Genomic DNA, 20,343 nt, shown 5'->3' with positions numbered 1-20,343 from the left:
CTGCGCCTCAAAGGCTACACAGGATGATGTCCTAGGTAGGCGGAAAAGGCACTGGGGTGGAGGAGTCCTGGGGGCTGGGATGAGGGCTATCCGTGCCAGGCAAGGTAATGTCCCCAACAAGTGTGCCTTCAGTGATGGCCGTTAGGGGCTTCAGGCACAGAGCCTGGTCAGTGGAGGGTGGAAAATCACCAGGGGTGGTACCAATGAAGCTGTGACCTTGATCCAGCCTCTGAGTCTCCCCCACGTGGGTACCCACTCCCTTGGCCTCCCTGAAGGCCTGTGTTAACCTGCTACAGAGCAGGCCTGCCAGGGCCTCAGGGTCATGGAGAGCAGCAGGTGGCTTGGACCAGGGAGTAGTGAGGTCCCAGGGTGGGACAGGAAGGGAGAGGCATCCTGGAGGGCCAGGGAAGGAAGGAGTCGCCAGTCGAGGGCACTGCCTGCTGGTGCCCACCGTGCCCCACGTCGGGGACACAGCGTGATGGGGTGGGGGAGCCTGGGGTGAGCACGGGCCCTCTGGGGCGGGGAGAGGGGATGAGGACACCGGGTTGCTTCAGGCCTGTTCGCGTCCAGGCCCAGCAGGCGCTGGGCGAACTCTGTGCCCCGCTGCTCCGCGCCTCCGTTTCTTCCGCTGGAGAATGGGCCAGAGCGCAGGCCCACCGCCAGGACGCGGCGAGGCAACGCCAGGACTTATCCGCCCGTGATCCCCGCCGCTGCCTGCGGGAGACCTTGCACCCTCGTGGCCCCCGGTCGCGGACACCGCGCCCAGGCCCCGCGTCCCCGCCAGGGCGGAGCTTGCACCGGCCCCGCCCCTCCGTCCCCCGCGCTCCGGCCGGCGCGCCCCCGGCCCAGCTGCGGCGCGTGACGCGGGGCGCGCGGCTCCGGCGGCCACCGCGGGCGGGCGCAGGCGGTGGGGACGGCCGGCGAGCGGGCGGCATGGCGGCAGCGGGGACCGCGTCGGGGCCGGAGCCCATGCCGAGCTATGCCCAGCTTGTGCAGCGCGGCTGGGGCAGCGCGCTGGCGGCGGCGCGGGGCTGCGCGGACTGCGGCTGGGGACTGGCGCGCCGCGGCCTGGCTGAGCACGCGCACCTGGCGCCGCCTGAGCTGCTGCTGCTGGCGCTCTGCGCGCTCGGCTGGACGGCGCTGCGCGCGGCGGCCACTGCGCGCCTCTTTCGGGTCAGTGCTGCTGGGGTCCGGGACGTGGGGGCCCTGGGCTGGCGGGCTGGGATGTTAGGGGGCTCCAGGACGGGGCCCCCGGGCCGCTCTGTCTCTGAGGGCTGGGGTCACTGGAAGGTGGGGGGCCTCGCGCTGGAGGAGCTCGGACGCGGAATCCTGGGCCGGCGCGCGCTGCGTTCGGTCAGTGCGGGGTGGGGGTGGATGCGGGGGTGTGGCCGGACTGGTGGAAACTCAGGAAGTGGGGACCCCGACACGGGTAGAGTGTTCGAGATGTGAGGGAACTGGGGCTGACCCATTCCTGTCAATGCGGGACAAGGGAGCCCTGGGCAGTTGGAGGGCCCGGACCGCCCCGCACCCTTTCCTGAGGGCCGAGCCGGGGACGGAGGAGCCGGGGACGCAGGCGGAGAGGGTTCGGCGCACAGGGGCCCCCTGCGCCTTGCGCCTCTGGGCCATGCCGGACGCGCTCAGAACTGGTGAGGGACCCGGGTCCATGCGGCGGCGGGGCCGGCTGTCCGCTGCTATCCGGAAGAGGCGGGAGCTGCCGGGTCGCTGCCTCGAGGCTGTCTGGAGTCAGCGCCACCCTCCGACCAAGGGAGGCAAAGGCCTGGGCTCCCTGGCCACGCCAGTGGTCGCAGCCCTAGAGAAGTGGCACGACCTGGGTCTTCGGAGCTGGACTGTGCTGCCTCCAAGGGGCTGCGACCGAATTGCCCGGTTTCCAGCGAGCCTGGGGAGGTCACCGCCCCAGCTGGAGAGTGACGATGGCATTGGCGCCCGGCCTCCCTCCCATCCTTGGGGAGGGGTCTGCTGTGGGAGCTGCTATGGGAGCTGCTGGGAGAGCGTTTGGGCTCCTAGCTTGGCTGCGACTCCCCCGTGGACAGACGGACTGGTGTCACGCCGCCCCAGTCTGGCTGGAGGTGGCAGGGGGTGCAGGGACAGAGCGCCCAGCACCAACAAAGGGGCCTTTCTCTGTTGGCCGGGAAGAGACTGGCCCTTGTTCAGTCGGGGATGTGATGTTGCCTGGCTGCCATTGTCCCCACCCCCATCCCCATGTCACCCACATGGGGGAGAGATCCTGGCTACCATCCTGCTCCAGGGAAGGGGGGACAGGCATGACAAGGGTCCCTCCGTAGGTCAGCCCTGGTCCCAATCCAGCTTTATTGCTCCCCCACCTCCCATTTTCCAGGAGGGTGAGGGCTAGAGCTCAGGAGGGGAATGTCACTGCGATTACCAGGGTAGAGTGGGCTCCCTCCTCATGTTCCTGAGGGAGCTGCGTAGGGGACAGCAAATTCATGTGCCCCCTCACTTTTGGAATCCCCAGAGGTCGGGTTTTTGCCCCATCCCTCCTTCCGAACCCCGGGTGGGGCTCTTGCCCCAATTCAAGGCTCACCCTTCGGAAGAAATGGGCGGAGGGGCTGCCTGGGCCTCCAAAGCTCATCTTCTTGGCAGCTGCTTGGTTGCTAGGGGTTACTGGAGCTGGCTCTGGCTGTCTCCATGGCAACTTCTGGTGCTCTGGCCTCCTCAGCCTCTTCTGCGGAGGGAAGGGGCAAGGCTTAGCTGGCAGCGCTGGAGCCCCACCCCCAGGACCCTAGGGACTTGGGCCCCTCAGATCCCTCTGCTCCTCACCATTGCAGGCCCGCACTTCCTTCGTGTCCTCCCTGATGTCCCTAGAAGCCCCCCGTCTCACTGTGGCATCTGTTCCCTGTCCCCACTTCTTCCTCTACTCCCATTCTCTCCTCCTTTGTCCCCCCACATGTCCTCTTCTGCGTACCCACACCATCCTCCCCAGCCCCCTGGTCCTCCTTGGTCTCCCCAAATTCCTCTTCCGAGGTGCCTCCTTCCTCTCAAGTTTCTCCCCCATGGGGATCACTTGGGGTTCCAGCTCCCCATTTGCCCCAGATTCCCCTCCATGTTCTCTTTCCCACTTCATCCTGCAGCCCCCTCCACGTCTTCTCTTTGATCCCCCCTCCTTGCTGTCACACCCTCAGCTCCTCCTGTGACCCCCAAGCCTCCCAACTCTCCTGGGCTGACCCCTTTGGTCTCCTTTGATTTTTGCCCCCGTGCCCCCTCCTCGCCCTCACAGCCTGACTTCATGTTCCCCTCAGGTCCCCCATCACTCCCCTCCCCACACCACCACTGGACAGCTGGGCACTAAGTTTAGCCTTGGCAGGCTCACGTGGGCTCTGGTTACGCTCGAGATGGCTGTGGGTACCAGGGCCTGGCTCTCCCCAATGCTGCCCGGCCTGGGGAGTCCCTGGGCCTTGGTTTCCCCACCCTGGTGGAGTGACCCTTGGCCCCCAGCGCTGATGGCCACCCACCTTCTCACCTGTAGCCCCTGGCCAAGTGGTGCCGCCTCCAGCCTAGAGATGCCGCCAAGATGCCTGAAAGCGCCTGGAAGTTTCTCTTCTACCTGGGCGCCTGGAGCTACAGTGCCTACCTGCTTTTTGGCACCGACTACCCTTTTTTTCACGACCCACCCTCCGTCTTCTACGGTAGGGGCCTTGCCAGGATGGAGTGGGGGAGGTTCTGTTCTAAACACAGAGAAGGGCACATAGAGGAGCCAGATACACATCGCTCATCCTGTGCTGGGTGTCTGCCCCAAGACAAGGGCAGTCGAGGGGCCCTGGAGGCAGGGAAGGTGGCACCTGGCCCTATTAGGGTTCAGGGAGGCGTCCTGGAAGAGGTGACCCTTTGTATGGGCCCAGGCGGGTGTTCCAGATGTCAGGAACAGCATGTGCAGCAGCCCCGGGGCAGGCAAAAGCTTGATGCATGAGGATGAAAGGAGCATGGCAGGAGTTTGAGTTTCCCTCTAAATGAGATGGGTCTGTGGGTTATAAAAAGCTTCCTCTGGCTGCCATTTGGAGACATCTATAGATGAGTCTTGGGTGAGGAGGGTAGCAGGGCCTAGGGGGGAGGCGAGGCACCAGTGTGACTTGGACGCGCTTGGTGAGGAGCTAAAGATGATGAAAAGTGGCTGCATCCCTTGATAATTAGAAGTGGGGGTCATCCAGGCCTGAGCTCTGGGGGGCCAAGCAGGAAGGTGACTACATTTCCTCTCTCACCACTGGGCAGACTGGTATAGAAAACCTGGTCTGCGCTGGGAGGCAGGCTTCCCTCTTCCTCTTCCTGTGCCGGCTGCCCAGCCGTGTGTTGCGCATGCATGTGGGTGTGTTTCCTGCTGTGTGAGTGAAAAGCCTGGGAGGCCTCTGGTGGCACCTAGCCCTGTGCTCCTGTTGGAGAGCCAGGCACAGAGGCCCTGTGTTGTGGGGTCCTGATGACAACACTGGGTTTACTAGGCACCTGTCTGTCTTCCTGGGACCATGCCACCCACATGGCCACGTTTCTCACGGAGCACATGGGCATTTCCCACATGGTGAGTCCCAAGAGGGGAGGGTCTGTCCTTCAGTTACCCTTTGTGTGAATGAACCATAATCGGACTCTCTCATCGAGGTTTTGGGCATGGAGTTGCCTCTGGCTTCTTCTAAACTATGCTACAATAACATGCTTGCAAGTTAGCTGCCGCTTTGCATGCACATTTATTGAGCACCTACTGCATACCAGGCACTGTGCTGACAGAAGCAGTGAACAAGTCAGAGCAAGCCCCCCCCCCCACGTCTCAGGGCAGCAGGCAGTGAAATATGAAATCTGTTCACAGCGATAAGCGCTGATGTAAAAACTTGGGTGGGGAGAGGAGAGGGGAAATGGGGTGTCTGGGAGGTGGGGAGGGGGCATTGTCTATGGGGTGCAGTGTAACTTTTGAGTGGGAATCTGGAAGAGCCTGGAGCAGATAGGAGGTACAAAGGCTGCTGTTGGACATTGCTCTCCCTGGGGAACCAGGAGCAGCAATGAGGCTACCGGGCCAAGGCAGGGGGTGAGGAGGGCTGGGGGGCAGCAAGGGGCTGTGAGCAAAGGAGGGACATGGACAGGACCCTGGCCAACACAGGTGATCTGAGAAGGGGGCCAAATGGGGGAGAGAAGTGTCTGATTTGAGAAAAGTTTTGAAGGCAGAGCTGATAGGATTCATGACAAACCCGAAGTAGGTGTGAGAGAGAGGGAGGGGATGATGCCAGGGTGTGAGGGGCCTGGGGCCAACCTTGGGGGAGACCAGACACTGGCTGTTGAACGTCCAGGGGGCTGATGCAGGAGGTTGAGGAGAGGGTGCAGTGGGGTGACATGGGCATCCAGAGCAGCAGGTCGGATGTGTGTGGAGAGGAGGTTGGAGGCCCCCAGCATGTGGGGGGTGCAGGCATAGGCTGCATGGTGAATTATATGACCCCCTCTCCCCCTACCTTAGATCTGGGGCCTGAGGCTGGAGGGGGGCGCTTGCCCACTGTCACAGTCTTGCCAGTGCCATGGGTAGAAAAGCCAGTGTCCTGTTTCCACAGCTGACTCTGTGCCTCAAGGCGCCTCTGGGTGCCTTCCTTCTGGGTGCCTTGGACTGAAGAGGGACAGAGGCACCTGGCAGGTGGGTGGGTGGAGGCCCCCCTCCCGGCTCCAGTGTTTCCACATGGCTGAGGATGCAACTTGGGGTGAGCGCCCAGCCAGGAGTGTGGGTTTTGCTGTCGAGCTTTGGGGAGCCCCTGAACATGTTAAAGTAGGGGGGTGTGAGATCTGATCTCTGAGCAGTTTTCCGTTTTTTTGCTAGGTGAAATTTACATAATATATAATTAACCATCTTAGTCAGTCACAGAAAGACATCGCATGTGAGGCCCCTGGTGGCGTCACAGTCACAGAGGCAGAGCGTCGGATGGAGGGCGCCAGGGGCGGGGGGTTAGTGTTCAATGGGACAGAGGGTGCGCTACTCCAGGTGAAAAGGATTCTGGAGATGGGTGATGGTGATGGTTGCACGACAATGTGAATGTACTTAATGCCACTGAACTTAAAAATGGTTAAGATGGTAAAGTTTGTGTTATATATATTTTTACCACAGCTTAAGAAAATGAACCACTTGAACAATTCAGTGGCATTTAGCACATTCACACTGTTGTGCAACATCACCTTCATCTAGTTCCAGAACGTTGTCATTGCCCCGAAAACAAATCCTGTCCCCATTAGCAGTCACTCCCTACCCCCCGCCCCCCCCCAGCCCCTGACAACCACTAACACACTGTCTGTCTCTGTGGCTCTGCCTGTTCTGGATGTTTCGTATAAATATCGTGATATACCATGTGGCCTTTTGTGTCTGGCTTCCCTCACTCAGCGTGAAGTTTTCGCTGTTCATCCACGTTGTAGCGCGTGTCAGGGCTTCAGTGCTTTTTGTGGCTGAGTAATATTCCACTGTGTGGATGGACCACATTTTGTTCGTCCATTGATGGGCATCTGGACTGTTCCCCTCTTGGCAGTTGTGACTAGTGCTGCTGTGAACGCACGTGTGCAAGTACCTCTGTGAGTCCCTGTTTTCACTTCTCTTGGGCACATACCTAGGCATGGAATTGCTGGGTCATGGGGTCTGTGTATTCACAGCCATCAAGGCCACCGTGGGGAGAGGGGACAGGCGGGAACAGACTCTGAGGCCGGAGTTGCTGGGACAGTGCTGAGTGAGAGACGATGGGGCCTGGCCCGGGGTGGGGGGCCATGAGCAGAGGTGTGGGCCCAAGGTAGGCCCTCGGACGGGGGTCTGGGTGAATCCCGGCCGCAGGAGGAGCCTGGCACAGATGAAGAGTGTCGCTGAGGTGGGGGCACAGGAGGTGTCTCGGGCTCCAGGTCACTGAGGCAGGGGGTGGGGACAGGAGGCCCTGGATGGAGCCCAGGGAGGCTGTTTTGAGGGGTGGGCAGAGAGGGAGTGGCTAGAGAACGGGGCACAATCCAGGGAGTTCCAGATCAATGCAGGCAGAGCCCTTGGCCCTTGGTGATCGGCTGAGGAGAGGAGGTGGGGGTGGCGGGGAGAGCTCGGGGGTCACTGTCGCTGGGAAGGATGGGCACAGGTGTCAGGAGGAACGGGGAGGCTGGAGGAGGAGGGGCAGGGAGCCAGGGCCCACTTGGTGGGTGAGAGAGCCGCACTCAGGTCTCATTCCTGCCTCGGCTTCTCCGGTGTGATGGTGAGGCCAGCGGTAGTCTCCGTCAGGCTGGGGGTTTGCTGGGAGGTGCAGGACAGGGTAACAAAAGACGGAAGGGGAGCTGGTACAGAGTTGGAAATCCTGCAAGGGAGTGATTTCAGGGGAAAGATGCCTTTTTCTGTAAATCTAGAACTATGTCTAAAAAGTAACACCTGTTCATTAAAGATACTGGGTAGAGAAGGGAATGGAAAACCAGCAGGCAGTACACCTGCAGAGACACAGGGCGTGCCCTGGCCTGCAGAGGAGCATGCCTGGCTTGAGGGGGTGTGTGGGGTCGCTCGGGGTCCCAGAGGCCCTGCGGGTCCCTGACAGCGCCGTCGGGCTTTCCCCAGATTGGGTGCCAGGCATGGCGGTGCCGCGGGACATCGCAGCCGCCTACCTGCTGCAGGGCAGCTTCTATGGCCATTCCATCTACGCCACGCTGTACATGGATGCCTGGCGCAAGGACTCAGTGGTCATGCTTGTCCACCATGTGGTCACCTTGGTCCTCATCGTCTCCTCATATGCCTTCCGGTAAGTCCCGGAGGGTGGAGGGCACTGTGTGGGCACTGGTGGGAGGCTGGCACGGGGCAGAGGCTAATGCCTGGGCGGCCATGGGGGAGGGTTCCAGAGGGAGACTCCGAAGGGACGAGGTGAAACAGGTGCAGAGTCACCACTTCGCCCCCGCCCCACCCACCCCCTGCACACTACCTGGATGGCACCCTCAGTCGGGTCACATGGCAGGTACTGCTAGGGGTACAGCCATGAACACAACAGACAAACCCTGTTGTTCTAGAGGACACTGTGGTCACCACAAGTGGCTACTGAGTGCTTCAGACGGAGCCTGTCCAAACCACGACCTGCCACGTGTGTGAAATCCACCCCGGTTCCAGAGGCAGAGGAGAGTGGCAGTGTCTCACCAGTCCCTTTGTTACATTGATTACTTGTAGAAATGACAGTATTTTGGATGTACTGACTATTAAAATACATTATTAAAACTAATTTTACCTCTTCCCTACTTTTTTTTTAATGTGGCTGATAGACGATCTGAAATGACGCGAACAGAGGCTGGCCCGGTGGCACAGCGGTTAAATTCACAGTTCTGCTTCAGCAGCCCGGGGTTCACGGGTTCAGATCCTGGGTCTGGACATGGCACCACTTGGCACGCCATGCTGTGGCAGCCTCCCACATATAAAGTAGAGGAAGATGGGCACGGATGTTAGCTCAAGGCCAGTCTTCCTCAGCAAAAAGAGGAGAATTGGCAGCAGTTAGCTCAGGGCTAATCTTCCTCAAAAAAAATAAGTAAAATAAAATGACATGAACAGCTCATGTTCTATTCCTGTTGAAGTAGCCGCTCTGCTGCCCGCTCCAGTACAGTAGCTGCTGGCCACAGGTCTCTATTTCAACTTTAATGAAACTTAAATAAAATCACACATTCTGTTCCTCAGCCACACTAGCCACATTTCAGCTTCCCAGTGGCCACACGTGGCTAGGGGCTCCCATATTGGATAGCACAGGTTTAGAACATTCCCATCATTCTAGAAAATCCTGTTAGCACTGCTGTAGAGAGTAGAATCAGATGATAAAACCAGGAAAAAAAAAAGCAAAGAACTAGAAATGTGTTTGAAGGTGATAACTGTGGAGAAGAATCACTTGGCAAGATGAGGACTGGCAAGGCGGTGAGGCTTAGGCGGGGTGGTCTGGGCGACGGGAGCACAGACTGAAAGGAGGTGAGGGAGGGCTCTGTGAACACTGGGGAGGGTTGTGGTGGGGTGATGGGAACACCATGTGCAAAGGGCCTGAGGCAGGAGCACGAGCTTTTAGGAGGACAGAGTGGGGATGGAGACATGGTGACAGGTGCGCAGCCATGTCCAGGCTGAGTTCAGACCCCTTGGTCCGAGCAGCTGTAAGGTGGAGCCTGGGGAGGGCTGGGGGCAGCCTTCAGGCTCTTTAAACCCTAGTGGGGACTCAGTGGTTCCCAGACAAGTCTGCAGCTTACAGCCACATTCAGGGTAAACGTATAAACCTGGGAGTGTCAGCGTGGCAGTGATGTTCAAAGTGAGGGATGAACTAGTTGGGGTGTGGACATAGAATGGCCCAGGACTATGAGGGCTGGGGGTCATGGAGGGTCAGAGGTCATGGAGATGAAGAGGGACCAGACAAGGCACTTTCAGGGAGGCTCCTGGTTCACCTGGGGGCAGTGAGACAGGGAGTGTGAGGGTGCTGGTGGGGCCTGGGTGCTGTCCCTGACCTGGCCCGGTGGGGGGGATGGGCAGGACAAGTAGGCCAGGGAGGATGGCTCTGAAGGAACCCATGGGAAGCCTGGAGGTACGGCCCAGGGGCTTGTGTCCGGGAGCCTCAGTGCAGGGGGTGGTCCTCAGTGTAATCGGCCTTCCTCTCCTCTCCTACTGCCCTGCCCAGGTACCATAACGTGGGCATCCTCGTGCTTTTCCTACATGACATCAGTGACGTGCAGCTGGAGTTCACCAAGCTCAATGTCTACTTCAAGTCTCGCGGGGGCTCCTACCATCGGCTGCATGCCCTGGCGGCGGACCTGGGCTGCCTCAGCTTCAGCCTCAGCTGGTGAGAGGGCAGGAAGGAGGCAGGGCCTGTGGGAGGGGCGGGGCCTGTGGGAGGGGCGGGGCCAGGCAGGACGGAGGTGGGTCCTGGTGGGTGGGCGGGGCCCAGCAGGGCAGGTGAGGCCCAAGTGGGGAAGAAGGGGAGTTGAGTAGGACAGAGCAGAAATGGAGACAGATGAGCAGGGGTGGACGAGTATGGTGCAGGGGCTCAGGGATAGGTGGGGATGTGCAGGGACAGGTGGATGAGTCCACATGGGTCAGAAAACTGGGACCTGGTAGGGCCGCCCTCCCCCTCTCCCCCTCAGCCTCCCCCAACCCCCCCTCCCCCTGCAGGTTCTGGTTCCGCCTCTACTGGTTCCCGCTCAAGGTCTTGTACGCCACTTGCCACTGCAGCCTGCGCTCGGTGCCTGACATCCCCTTCTACTTCTTCTTCAACGCGCTCCTGCTGCTGCTCACCGCCATGAACCTCTACTGGTTCCTGGTGAGTCAGCCGTCTGCGCTGCTCCTCAGCCAGCACACCCGTCCTGGCTCCCATCCCGGGCCGTCAGGAGGGTGGTCTCAGGCACAGCCAGGGAGGGGCATGCTGGCAGCAAGGAACAGCAAGCAGGTGCAGAGGGCCTCTGGCCGGAGCACGGGGCCGTCAGGAGGGTGGTGCGGTCGGGAAGGGCTCTTTTCTCACCCGTGCCTTCCCCTCCCACAGTACATCGTGGCTTTTGCTGCCAAAGTGCTGACGGGCCAGGTGCGTGAGCTGAAGGACGTGCGGGAATACGACGCGGCAGAGGCCCCAAGCCCCAAGCCCAGCAAAGCTGAGTGAGTGTGGAGGGGCCACTGCCCTGGGTTTGTTCCTTTAAGCCACGTCTGCCCCTCTGAGCACACCTTCTGTGGGCGGGCCCCGGGGACATGGCAGCAGACGCGGCCCACTGGAGCCTAACGTCCAAAACAGAGACTGTAATGAAGACGTGGATGATGTGGCGACAGAGTTAGATGCTGTAAGGCCAGCCAGGCATGGGGTAGACAGGGCTGGGGTGAGGCCGAGAGGCAGGGTCGTGGTGGTGGGAGCACTGAGGGCCAAGCTGAGTGGCTGGTGTGGCCGGAGCAGGTGAGCGGAGGGCTCAGTGGGTGGTGAGGAACAGCCATTGGCCAGACCAGATGGTAACCTGAGTGAGTGGCAGAGGAAAGGGGGATGAGGAATGCCACAGGTGGTCCAGAGAGCCCACGCTCTGCCCGTGCTGATGCCCCCTGGCGTCGAGGTCCAGCAGGGCAGCTCACTGGTCAGCCAAGAAGGAGATGGGGCTAGGGGCTCAAATGCAGTCCAGCTCAGGTGGGAGTCCTCGGAAAGGAGGGGGAAAGGGGCTTTGTCGAGCGTCTTGGAGGTAGGGCACTCGGGACTCACCAGCCCTGGGATGTGAGCGAGATGGCATCCACAGCCCCGGCCTGGAGGGGCCCCAGGGGTGAATGGAGGCAGGTTTGGGCGACGAGCAGGGTGTAGGGTGTAGAGTGTGTGCACCCCAGAAGCATCCTGAGTGGTGTCTGAGCAGGAGCCAGGTGGGAGGCTGCTGCAGGCCCTCAGGGTGCTGACCGAGTGGACCCTTGGATTTGGCCTCTGGGGCGTCACCAGTGACCACCCTGGGAAAGGTGGCTTTGGGAAGCATTAGGCTCAGAGCCCAATGAGGTGAGTTGGAATGGGTGGCAAGGAGGATGAGCGAAGCAGAGATTTAAAAGTGTCTTTGAGAGACATGAGAAGGGGAGTGGAGAACTAGGGTGTGGCTAGAGTGGAGGGTGGGACCCAGAGGGCTCTGGAGGCGGGGTCAAAGAAACAGAAGCACTTTGCACCTGCCAAGTGGGACTGCAGGCAGGGTGTGCTGAGGCCAAAAAGCCAGTGCCCAGAGTGGAGAGGGGTCCAGCAGGTGAGCGGGGACACATGAGAGGGCTGGGCAGCAGGTGAGGTCACCCTGGCGGTCAGATCCCAACTCTGTTGTAGAACCAACCAGACTTGCTTTGGATGTAGGTGAAACAAATAAATGAATCAAAGACAACCCAGACTTCTGGCTCCAGCAGGGCTGTGTGCGCTGGCGGCACAGTTTGGGAGTCTAGTTTGGGGGCTGTTGGATCATCACTGTCCAGGGAATGTGAGTCGGGAATTCTGCAGAGACATTGGTGAGGTCTCACCAAAGAGTCTGACCAGACCAATCCTCAGAGGCTTCCAGAAGGAGCGGTGGCTAAAGAGAACTCCAGAGGCAGGGGAGGGGAGGCACTTGCTTGGCCAAATCTAAAAATCTGAAGGATCTTCCTGCTGTAAAATGATGAACTCCTGATGAAGATGTACTTGTAACTGCAGATCTCATGGCAAAGGGCAGGCCAGGGCCCCCGGCCCACCCGGTGCTGCTCCCTGTTCTGTCTCCTGAAAATGGGCCAGAATGTGGGTTTGGGGGCTGGCACCCTGCCAGCTCTTCCACTAGGATGGCAAAACGTGAACTCCGCATGCAAATGACAGGGCGTACCAGGGGACATGCTGCCATGGTCAACTCTGTGGGCACCACCAGCAGAACTTGAGTTCCCAAGGATGGCTAGAGTTCGCACGCTTGGGTGTGAAGTGGGATGGGCTAAAAAGCAATGTGTGCACGTCCTACAACAGAGCTGGTCAGGGCGCCTTGAAGCCACCAGGCCATGGAAATGAGGCAAGAGTGAGGAGCTGTCCCAGATCAGAGCAGATGAGGAGACGTGATGACCGAATGCAGTGTGAGATCCTGCACCAGCAAAAGGACACCACGGAAGACCTGGTGAAATCCAGCTGGGGTCTACAGTTGAGTTGATGGCAGTGTCCCAGCGTTAGTTCCATAGCTGTGACAGACGTACAGATGTGGAAATGTAAGATTTTAACATTCAGGGAAGCTCTGTACTATCTTTGCAATGCTTCTGCAAGTCTAAAATTATTCTAAAATAAAAAGCTCATTAAAAAAGTAAAAGGCATGAGAGGCCATCAAAAATGGCACTGGATGTTACGTTAGTTTCTGGGGCCCCTGTGACAAAGGACCACAAACTGGGGGGCTTCAAACAATAGAAATGTAGTTTCTCACAGTCTGGAGGCCAGAAATCTGAAATCCAGTCGTCGCAGGGCCGCTCCCTCCAGAGGCTCAGGGGAGGCCCTTCCTCGTTCTTCCAGCTTCTGGGGGCTCCAGGCGTCCTCGCTTGCGGCCGTATCACCACAATCTCCATCTTTCATCTTCACGTGGCTTTCTCTTCTCTCTGGCTTTTCTCTCTCTGAAGGACATTTGTCATTGGATTTAGGGCCCACCCTAAATCCAGTATGATCTCACCCCGAATTCTTTCACTTAATTACATCTTCGAAGGCCCTTTTCCCAATGAAAGTCACCTTCACATCCACAGGTTCCCCAGGTTAGGATGTGAACATAGCTTTTCAGGGATCGCCTTTCAACTGACTAGAGAAGATAAGGCTCAAAAGATTAGAAACAGCTGGAGAGAGGATCAGTCAATTGAAAGCTGTGAAGAAATTACCCAGAATGCAGCGTAAGCAGATGGAAAACCTGAAAGCTAGAATTCTAGGAATTATCTGGTCTAGCTGAGTTCTAATAGGAGACAAGGAGGGAGAGACAAGATCACAAGAGGATTTTCCAGAAAGTGACAGGACAGAAATCATAAGCAGGATGAATAAAAAGGCGTCCGTGCCCTCAACACATCGTAGTGGAAGTGTGAAAGAGCCCCAGAACAGAAGAGATGGCCCGCACAGTGATGGCAGGCGGACAGCCGCGAGCACGCTGGAGGGTGTGGTGTGAGAAGGCAGCTCCAGTGCCGGAAGGAAGCGACCAGCAGTGGGGATTCCATTCCGTTTCCCAGAGACAGGACACCCTCAGGAACGGAAACTAAGCAAGGTCACCACCCGCAGACCTCCTCTGCGCTGCTTCAGGAAACAGGAAGCTCCCCCAGGAGGCAGCTCAGAGAGAAATGAACACGCGTGTAGGTAAAAACGTTTAAATGCCTAATTTGAGAGAGAAAAAAATGAGAACTGAATTATTAAATATTATCAAAATGGGGCTGGGGTTTTGCATTTTACAGGAGGCTGGTGTTACCTTTAGGCTGTATTAAATACTTATCTTAACACTATTAGGGCGTTAGAGGGAGAATGAAACAGGAGAAAAACCCAAAATAAATGCAAAATAGCAGGATAAGAGGATAAATAAGAAGATAGACTCTCAAATGTGAGGCATTCAAACAAGCACACGTGGAATAAGCATGACAGCCTCAAGATCGGGCTTTTTAAAATACATCTCTATACTGATGAACAGACTTCAACTCCAGGGTATGTAAAAGTTGCCAGTAAAAGGACAGGACGAGAAATCCAGGTGTAATCTGGAACATTCCGCATGACGCAGCCCTAACCCGCAGGGCGCTGGGGCCATGGGAGGCGGTCCCGGCGCGCAGCAGCTCAGAAGCAGAGGGGACGTGGCTGCAGTTTATGCACAGGAGCGTTTCTCAGAATTGACCAAGCCCAGCCCCAAGGGAAGCCTCCGTTGCTCAAAACCGGGATCACACAGACCGTGTAGACAAAAGTTCAGTTAGGTTTGAAAATGCTAAGAAAACTGATGAGAGCGGCTTTGAAGTAATTCAGGAGTCGAGACAAATCGTGGGGCTGATCCCTTCCCCAACCCACCCCGCCTTCATTCCTGCTTCCCCGGGCTCTCACCTCCTGGACCCCTCATCCTTCACCGCCCCCCCCCGGCTGGTTCTCTCTTCTGATCCCCCCCATGGGGCCCCGGTCATCTGGCAGACCACCCTCCTGGACTGGCACCGCCAGTCCCCTGGGCTGGTGGTCCTCAAACCCTGGTCATGACCCGGCACCTCTGGCTGAAGGCCCCATCATCCTCTCAGAGTGCTGCTGGGTCTACTGGCCATCGAGGGGCCCTCAGCTGACCTGTCGGATGACACCCCCACTTCGTACGCCCACTTCCACCTCCACCGCACTTGCGGCCGCTCTGCTGTGTCTGAAGAGCAGTGACCTGCACGTGCAGCCCTTGCTGCTGCGCCAACAGGGGCCACAGCGTCCTCAGCGGTGCCCACCAGTGCCAGCGTGCCCGATCTCCCCAGACTCACCCCTCTCCTCAGTCGCCAACTGCCCTCACCATCGTCCCCTCAACCTGTGACCTGACCTCCGTGTCCCCAAGAAAGCAGGAGTGGCCAGATGGGGACCTCTACCCTCACACTGGCTGGCCGGCCGCTTCCCTGGACAGTCCATCTCCCTCTGAGGCCACCGTCCTGGCCCAGGGATGCGCACGCTCTTGCCTGCTCCAAGCCATTCTGGTCAAGGAGAGAGGCTGCCCTCGGCCTTCGGCCTGCTTCCCTTCCCACAGCACAGCTCCTCCCTCCCTTCTCGAACCCTCCTCCCCTCCTGCCCTCCTCTTCCCGCCCCGAGACCACTTCTGTCCGGCTCCACCCAGCCCTTCTTGGCACTAAACCCGGGTCACCTCTCCATCTGTTTTTCTAATAACAGTTTTATCGAGATTGAATCCACACACCATACAACTTGCCCACTTACCATGTAGAATTCAGTGTTTTTAGTCCTTTAATGGAATTCTCCAGCCGTCCCCACAGTCAGTTTTAGAACATTTTCATCACCCCCAAAAGAAAGCCCGCACCCAACCCGAAGCCCCTTACACGCCCACGACTCTGCCTCTGCCCCTTGCACGCCCACCACTCTGCCTCTGCCCCTTGCACGCCCACCACTCTGCCTCTGCCCCTTACACACCCACCACTCTGCCTCTGCCCCTTGCACGCCCACCACTCTGCCTCTGCTCCTTACACGCCCACCACTCTGCCTCTGCCCCCATGTCCCACAACCCCCTCTTTGCCCTGATTCTGGTGCGTTCTTTCTCCCTCTCTGGCCTCCCCTCCCCCAGGGCCCTTTCACTTCATCCCACTGACTCCCAAATTTCTCTCCCAGCTCACAGTGCTCCTCTGAGCTCCATCCTCTGTCTCCAGCATCTGCTTGACATTCCAAGCATCTTCTAAAATATCCAAAATCAACCCCTCCCCACCCCAAGCTGCCTCTCCTGAACATTGGCCCATCAGAAGTGATGGCAACTCAGGGTGGAAACCTTCCAAAACCCTAGGGAGCCCCCTCTCCTCCGTATCCTCGAGGAAACATCCAGAATACACCCGAGTGGCTGCTTGCCCTTGTCTCCCCCCAGCCTCCCTCTCACCGATTCTCTTCCCCACAGCGTGCACTGTGCAAACCTAGTATCAGAGAGAGGCCACCCTCGCTGTCCCCGAATATGAAGACTGTTTTGGGGGGCAGGCCCTTGGGAGCTCGTGCACAAAAACCAACCAGAGTCATCAGGAAAGCTCTGATAAAAGGCACAGAGCGGGGGGTGCCGATCCCTGAAGGTATGGAACTTACTATAAAAGCGTAGGAATTCAGACAGCGCCGGAGCCCAGCTGAGTCCCTCCAACTTCAGCAAGTGATAAAGATCACCAGGGCAGCCAGCTGGAGAAAAGAGCGCCCGTGTGTCATTATTTGCTCTCAGCCTCCAGGGCAAACTCCCAATGGATCAAAGCGTCGATGCAGAAGTAGAAGCCGTTTAGGGGGCCGGCCACCGCCGAGTGGTTAAGTTCGTGCGCTCCACTTCGGCAGCCCAGGGTTTCGCCGGTTCGGATCCTGGGTGCAGACATGGCACCGCTCATCAAGCCACGCTGAGGTGGTGTCGCACATGCCACAACTAGAAGGACCCACAACTGAAAATACACAACTATGTACCAGGGGACTTTGGGGAGAAAAAGGGAAAATAAAATCTTAAAAAAAAAGCCTGAACTCAGACCAGAACTGAAGTGGGAGATCAATTACACTACGAGAAGACGCGCAAAGCTGGGAAGCCCACAGCTGCTCCACCCAAAGGACCATCAGGCAGAGCCGGAGATAAAAGGACAGATGGGAGGTCCACGTGGGGCTGATCTGTGACCTCACAGATAAAGGGCTCCTGCTCTTGGCAGCGAGAGAAAGATCAGTGACCCGAGAAAAGTGTGCAGGGGATGGAGGTGTCCTCCCAGGAAGGGACAGCCAGAGGTTCCAGCCCAAGGGACCGAGACCATCTTCTCCAGGAAAGTCATTAGGTTCTTACATGAAAGGGCCTCTGAGCTAGTGCTCCACAGCACCGAGGGCTGCAGGGACGGCAAGGCACCCATGTGCGGGGGTCTGCGTGAGGCAAGAACTGGGGGGGGGGTCCCCGGAGTGCTGGGTGCACGGAGTGTTCTGTGCTTTCTGATGTCTACATTATGAGAATATATTACTGGCTCAAAAAACGTAATACATCTACATATAAACTAGACTGTAGAACCCACTTCTGCAAAGAGACTGTCAGAGCATGTGCAAAGGCACGAAGACTGCCCGTAACTGGGAACAGGATTGGCCATGGCCATGACCAGCTGGCGGCAGTGAGATGCTGTCTCAGGTCCAGCGGGCCAGCAGGTTACACAGCATGCAGCCCCAGCAGTAGCAAAGGCAGGGGCAGAAACTCCCACCGGGTCCTGTAGGGGGGCATAGGCAGACCCCGGAGCTCGGGGCTCCTCCCAGTGGGAACCCCAGCGACCAGCAGGGAAAATGGAGCTTCCGGAGAGCAGCAGTTGCACAGGCGAGACCTCGAGCTGTGTTGCACTTGGGGGAAACTGAGGTGCAGGAGAAGACATCTTGATGGACAGTTTCAAGTGTGCAAACCACGCGCAGTGTTTAGAAGTTAGGGGTCTTTCTCTGGGGTCTGAAGCTGGACACTTAGTGTATTGATTAGAGTTTTAAACATCAGATAACCTGTTTGAAGAACATGGAAGGGAAGTTGGGCTGTGGCAGTGTGGACAGAGGGTAGTGGATGGCGAATGACAGGAGCAAGGAAGCCTTTCCTGGTTGGGCTCTGAGCCGCCCAGGGTCACTGGAGCCGGGGGGAGCCTGCCCAGGTCGGAGTGGCGGGGACTCTGGCCAGCTCCGCCTCCCTGGGAAGGGAGGAGGATAAAGTGCAGGTTTACCGTGGTCGAGGCGGCGAGGTTAAGTCAGGCGGAGGCTGGTAGGTTTGCCCTCCAGCGGCTGTCCGGGAAGGATGGCGGGAGGGGAGAGCAGGGTTTAACTGTGGGGAGGAGCGGGGACGACGTGCCCACCAAGCGCGCCGCGGAGTCTTACGGCCGTGTGGGCAGGGAGCGCGCGAAGCCGGCGCCTGGCTGGGAAAGAGATGTGGGGCCGCAGGGGCGTGGGGTCCCCAGGCTGACCTGCGCCGGGTTCTGGTCCGCAGGAAGCCGCTGAGGAACGGCCTGGTGAAGGACAAGCGCTTCTGAGCCCCTCGGCCCCCGCCCCGCCCCGCCCCGCCCCCCAGGACCCAGCCCCGCCCCGCCCCGCCCCGCCCCCTGGCACCGGCCACGCCTCTTCCCGAGGGACCCCTGCCCCGCACCCCCGAGACCTCGCCCCCTGGGGTGGTCCCGTCCGGCTTCAGGGCCACGGCCACGCCCCCGGGGCCCTGACCCCGCCCAACCCCAGACCCCGCCCCGGCTCCTCCTGGGGCCCCGGCCCCGCCCCCAGCCCGCAAGTCTAGGGGCCCAGCGGCCCCTGAGAACTCGTCTGGTCGCCGCCTGCGAAGAAGATGCCACCGCCGCGCCGCGGTCCCGGCCGCCGCGTCCTTTTCCTCCTCCTGGCCCTGCTGCTGCCCTCGCCACCCCCGGCCCGCGCGCCCGCGCCCCCGGGCCCCGCCGCCGCCCTGCTCCAGGCTCTCGGGCTGCGTGACGCACCCCGGGACGCCCCCACTCCCCGGCCCGTACCCCCCGTCATGTGGCACCTGTTCCGCCGCCGGGACCCCCAGGAGTCAAAGACGAACCTGCGGCGGACGCCCCCAGGGGCCACCCTGCGACCGTGCCACCTGGAGGAGCTGGGGGTCGCCGGGAACATTGTGCGCCACGTTCTGGACCGCGGTGAGTGGGGCCCGCGCTGGGGTTGTGGGTCCTGGAGGCTGAGACCCCGCTGGGCGTCCCGGGCCCGCCACGAGCCTCGAGCGCCAGGTCGGGGAGGCCAGAGAGACTCCCACTGTGCCCACCCCACGAGCAACCTGGGCATCCGCACTCCTTCCACTGCTCCCCGTGGGCACTTGCGTGGCCCGGGAAAGCGGTCCTAAGGCCAGGCTCCTTCGCACCAGGCAAGGCCCTTGCTTGCAGCTGGAGCCCTGCCCCCACTCCCTCACTTCACACCATTTGATGCCTTCCTGCAGATGCCACCCCGCCCCGGCATCGCTTCCCCGCGGGCCCCAGGCGTTCGCTCATCTCGCCCGGCTGCCTGTGTTCCCAACCGGGGGTAGGCCGATCTGCGCGGGGCAGGGCCTCTTCTTTGCAAGCGATGCCCTGCCCCCACCCCATCTCCCCGACCCCCGCAGCTTCACACCATTTGACGCCGCCTAACAGATGGCGCGCCCCCCGCCCCGCCCCAGGCGCTCACCTTCCCCTGGTCCCCAACTGAGACCCCTCGCGGGCAGGTCGGGTACCGTGCGAGGACAGCGCGAGCCCACCCCTCTCCCTGCCTCCCCAGGTGCGCCCGCCCGGCCCCCGGAGCCCGCTTCGGCCGCGGGGCACTGCCCCGAGTGGACCGTCGTCTTCGACCTGTCGGCCGTGGAACCCGCCGAGCGCCCGAGCCGGGCCCGCCTGGAGCTGCGCTTTGCGGCGGCGGAGGCGACGGCGGGCGGCTGGGAGCTGAGCGTGGCGCGGGCGGCCGAGGGCGCTGGCCCCGGGCCGGTGCTGCTCCGCCAGGCGGTGCCCGCCCTGGGAACGCCGGTGCGCGCCGAGCTGCTGGGCGCCGCCTGGGCCCGCAACGCCTCGGCTCCGCGCAGCCTCCGCCTGTCGCTGGCGCTCCGCCCCCGGGTCCCCGCCGCCTGCGCGCGCCTGGCCGAGGCCTCGCTGCTGCTGGCGACCCTCGACCCGCGCCTGTGCCACCCCCTGGCCCGACCGCGGCGCGAGGCCGAGCCCGCGGTGGGCGGGGGCGCCGGGGGCGCGTGTCGCGCGCGGCGGCTCTACGTGAGCTTCCGCGAGGTGGGCTGGCACCGCTGGGTCATCGCGCCGCGCGGCTTCCTGGCCAACTACTGCCAGGGCCAGTGCGCGCTGCCCGCCGCGCTGTCGGGACCCGGCGGGCCGCCCGCGCTCAACCACGCCGTGCTGCGCGCGCTCATGCACGCGGCCGCCCCCGGCGCCGCCGGCCTGCCCTGCTGCGTGCCCGCGCGCCTGTCGCCCATCTCCGTGCTCTTCTTCGACAACAGCGACAACGTGGTCCTGCGGCACTATGAGGACATGGTGGTGGACGAATGTGGCTGCCGCTGACAAGAACGGGCGGGGACGGGGCTCAACAATAAACACGGCGTGGTCCGCTCAGCCTCCAGCCTCTGTCCTCGTCCTGTCCCTCGGGGTCGGCACGTCCACGGCCGTGAACGATCAGTGTGAGAGGGAGTCCTACAGAGGGCCGGGTTCCTGGAGTCCCGTCTCCGTACGCCCACCCTGTGAGGGGCCAGGTACCCCGGTCCCGCTGCACAGACCCC

General features: G+C 60.4%; 2 protein-coding genes across 4 annotated transcripts; both read left to right on the top strand.

The window, feature by feature from the left end:
• The first annotated feature begins 834 nt into the window (after positions 1-834).
• Positions 835-18,228, top strand: CERS1 (ceramide synthase 1). 3 transcript variants are annotated; one of them, XR_011530255.1, is made up of 8 exons: positions 835-1,173; positions 3,503-3,662; positions 4,467-4,543; positions 7,559-7,739; positions 9,627-9,788; positions 10,118-10,265; positions 10,485-10,594; positions 18,070-18,099. XR_011530255.1 is itself a non-coding variant. In XM_070586682.1 (7 exons), the coding sequence occupies exons 1-7, from the start codon at positions 934-936 to the stop codon at positions 12,595-12,597; spliced, it is 1,179 nt and encodes a 392-aa protein (XP_070442783.1). In that variant the 5' UTR covers positions 837-933; the 3' UTR covers positions 12,598-12,773. The 3 variants fall into 3 exon arrangements, 2 of the variants coding, with proteins under 2 accessions (XP_070442783.1, XP_070442784.1); XM_070586682.1 differs by lacking the exons at positions 4,467-4,543; positions 18,070-18,099 and adding an exon at positions 12,420-12,773 and having other exon boundaries at positions 837-1,173; XM_070586683.1 differs by lacking the exon at positions 4,467-4,543 and having other exon boundaries at positions 840-1,173; positions 18,070-18,228.
• A 34-nt stretch (positions 18,229-18,262) lies between these two features.
• Positions 18,263-20,186, top strand: GDF1 (growth differentiation factor 1). The gene is made up of 2 exons (XM_070586686.1): positions 18,263-18,739; positions 19,347-20,186. Exons 1-2 carry the CDS (start codon positions 18,415-18,417, stop codon positions 20,126-20,128), a joined length of 1,107 nt encoding a protein of 368 aa, XP_070442787.1. The 5' UTR covers positions 18,263-18,414; the 3' UTR covers positions 20,129-20,186.
• Positions 20,187-20,343: the final 157 nt, after the last annotated feature.

This window comes from Equus przewalskii, chromosome 20 (genome assembly GCF_037783145.1).
Source record: "Equus przewalskii isolate Varuska chromosome 20, EquPr2, whole genome shotgun sequence".
Taxonomy (NCBI): domain Eukaryota; kingdom Metazoa; phylum Chordata; class Mammalia; order Perissodactyla; family Equidae; genus Equus; species Equus przewalskii.
The sequence above is the reverse complement of the archived record's forward strand: the minus strand, read 5'-3'. Positions and strand labels throughout refer to the sequence as shown.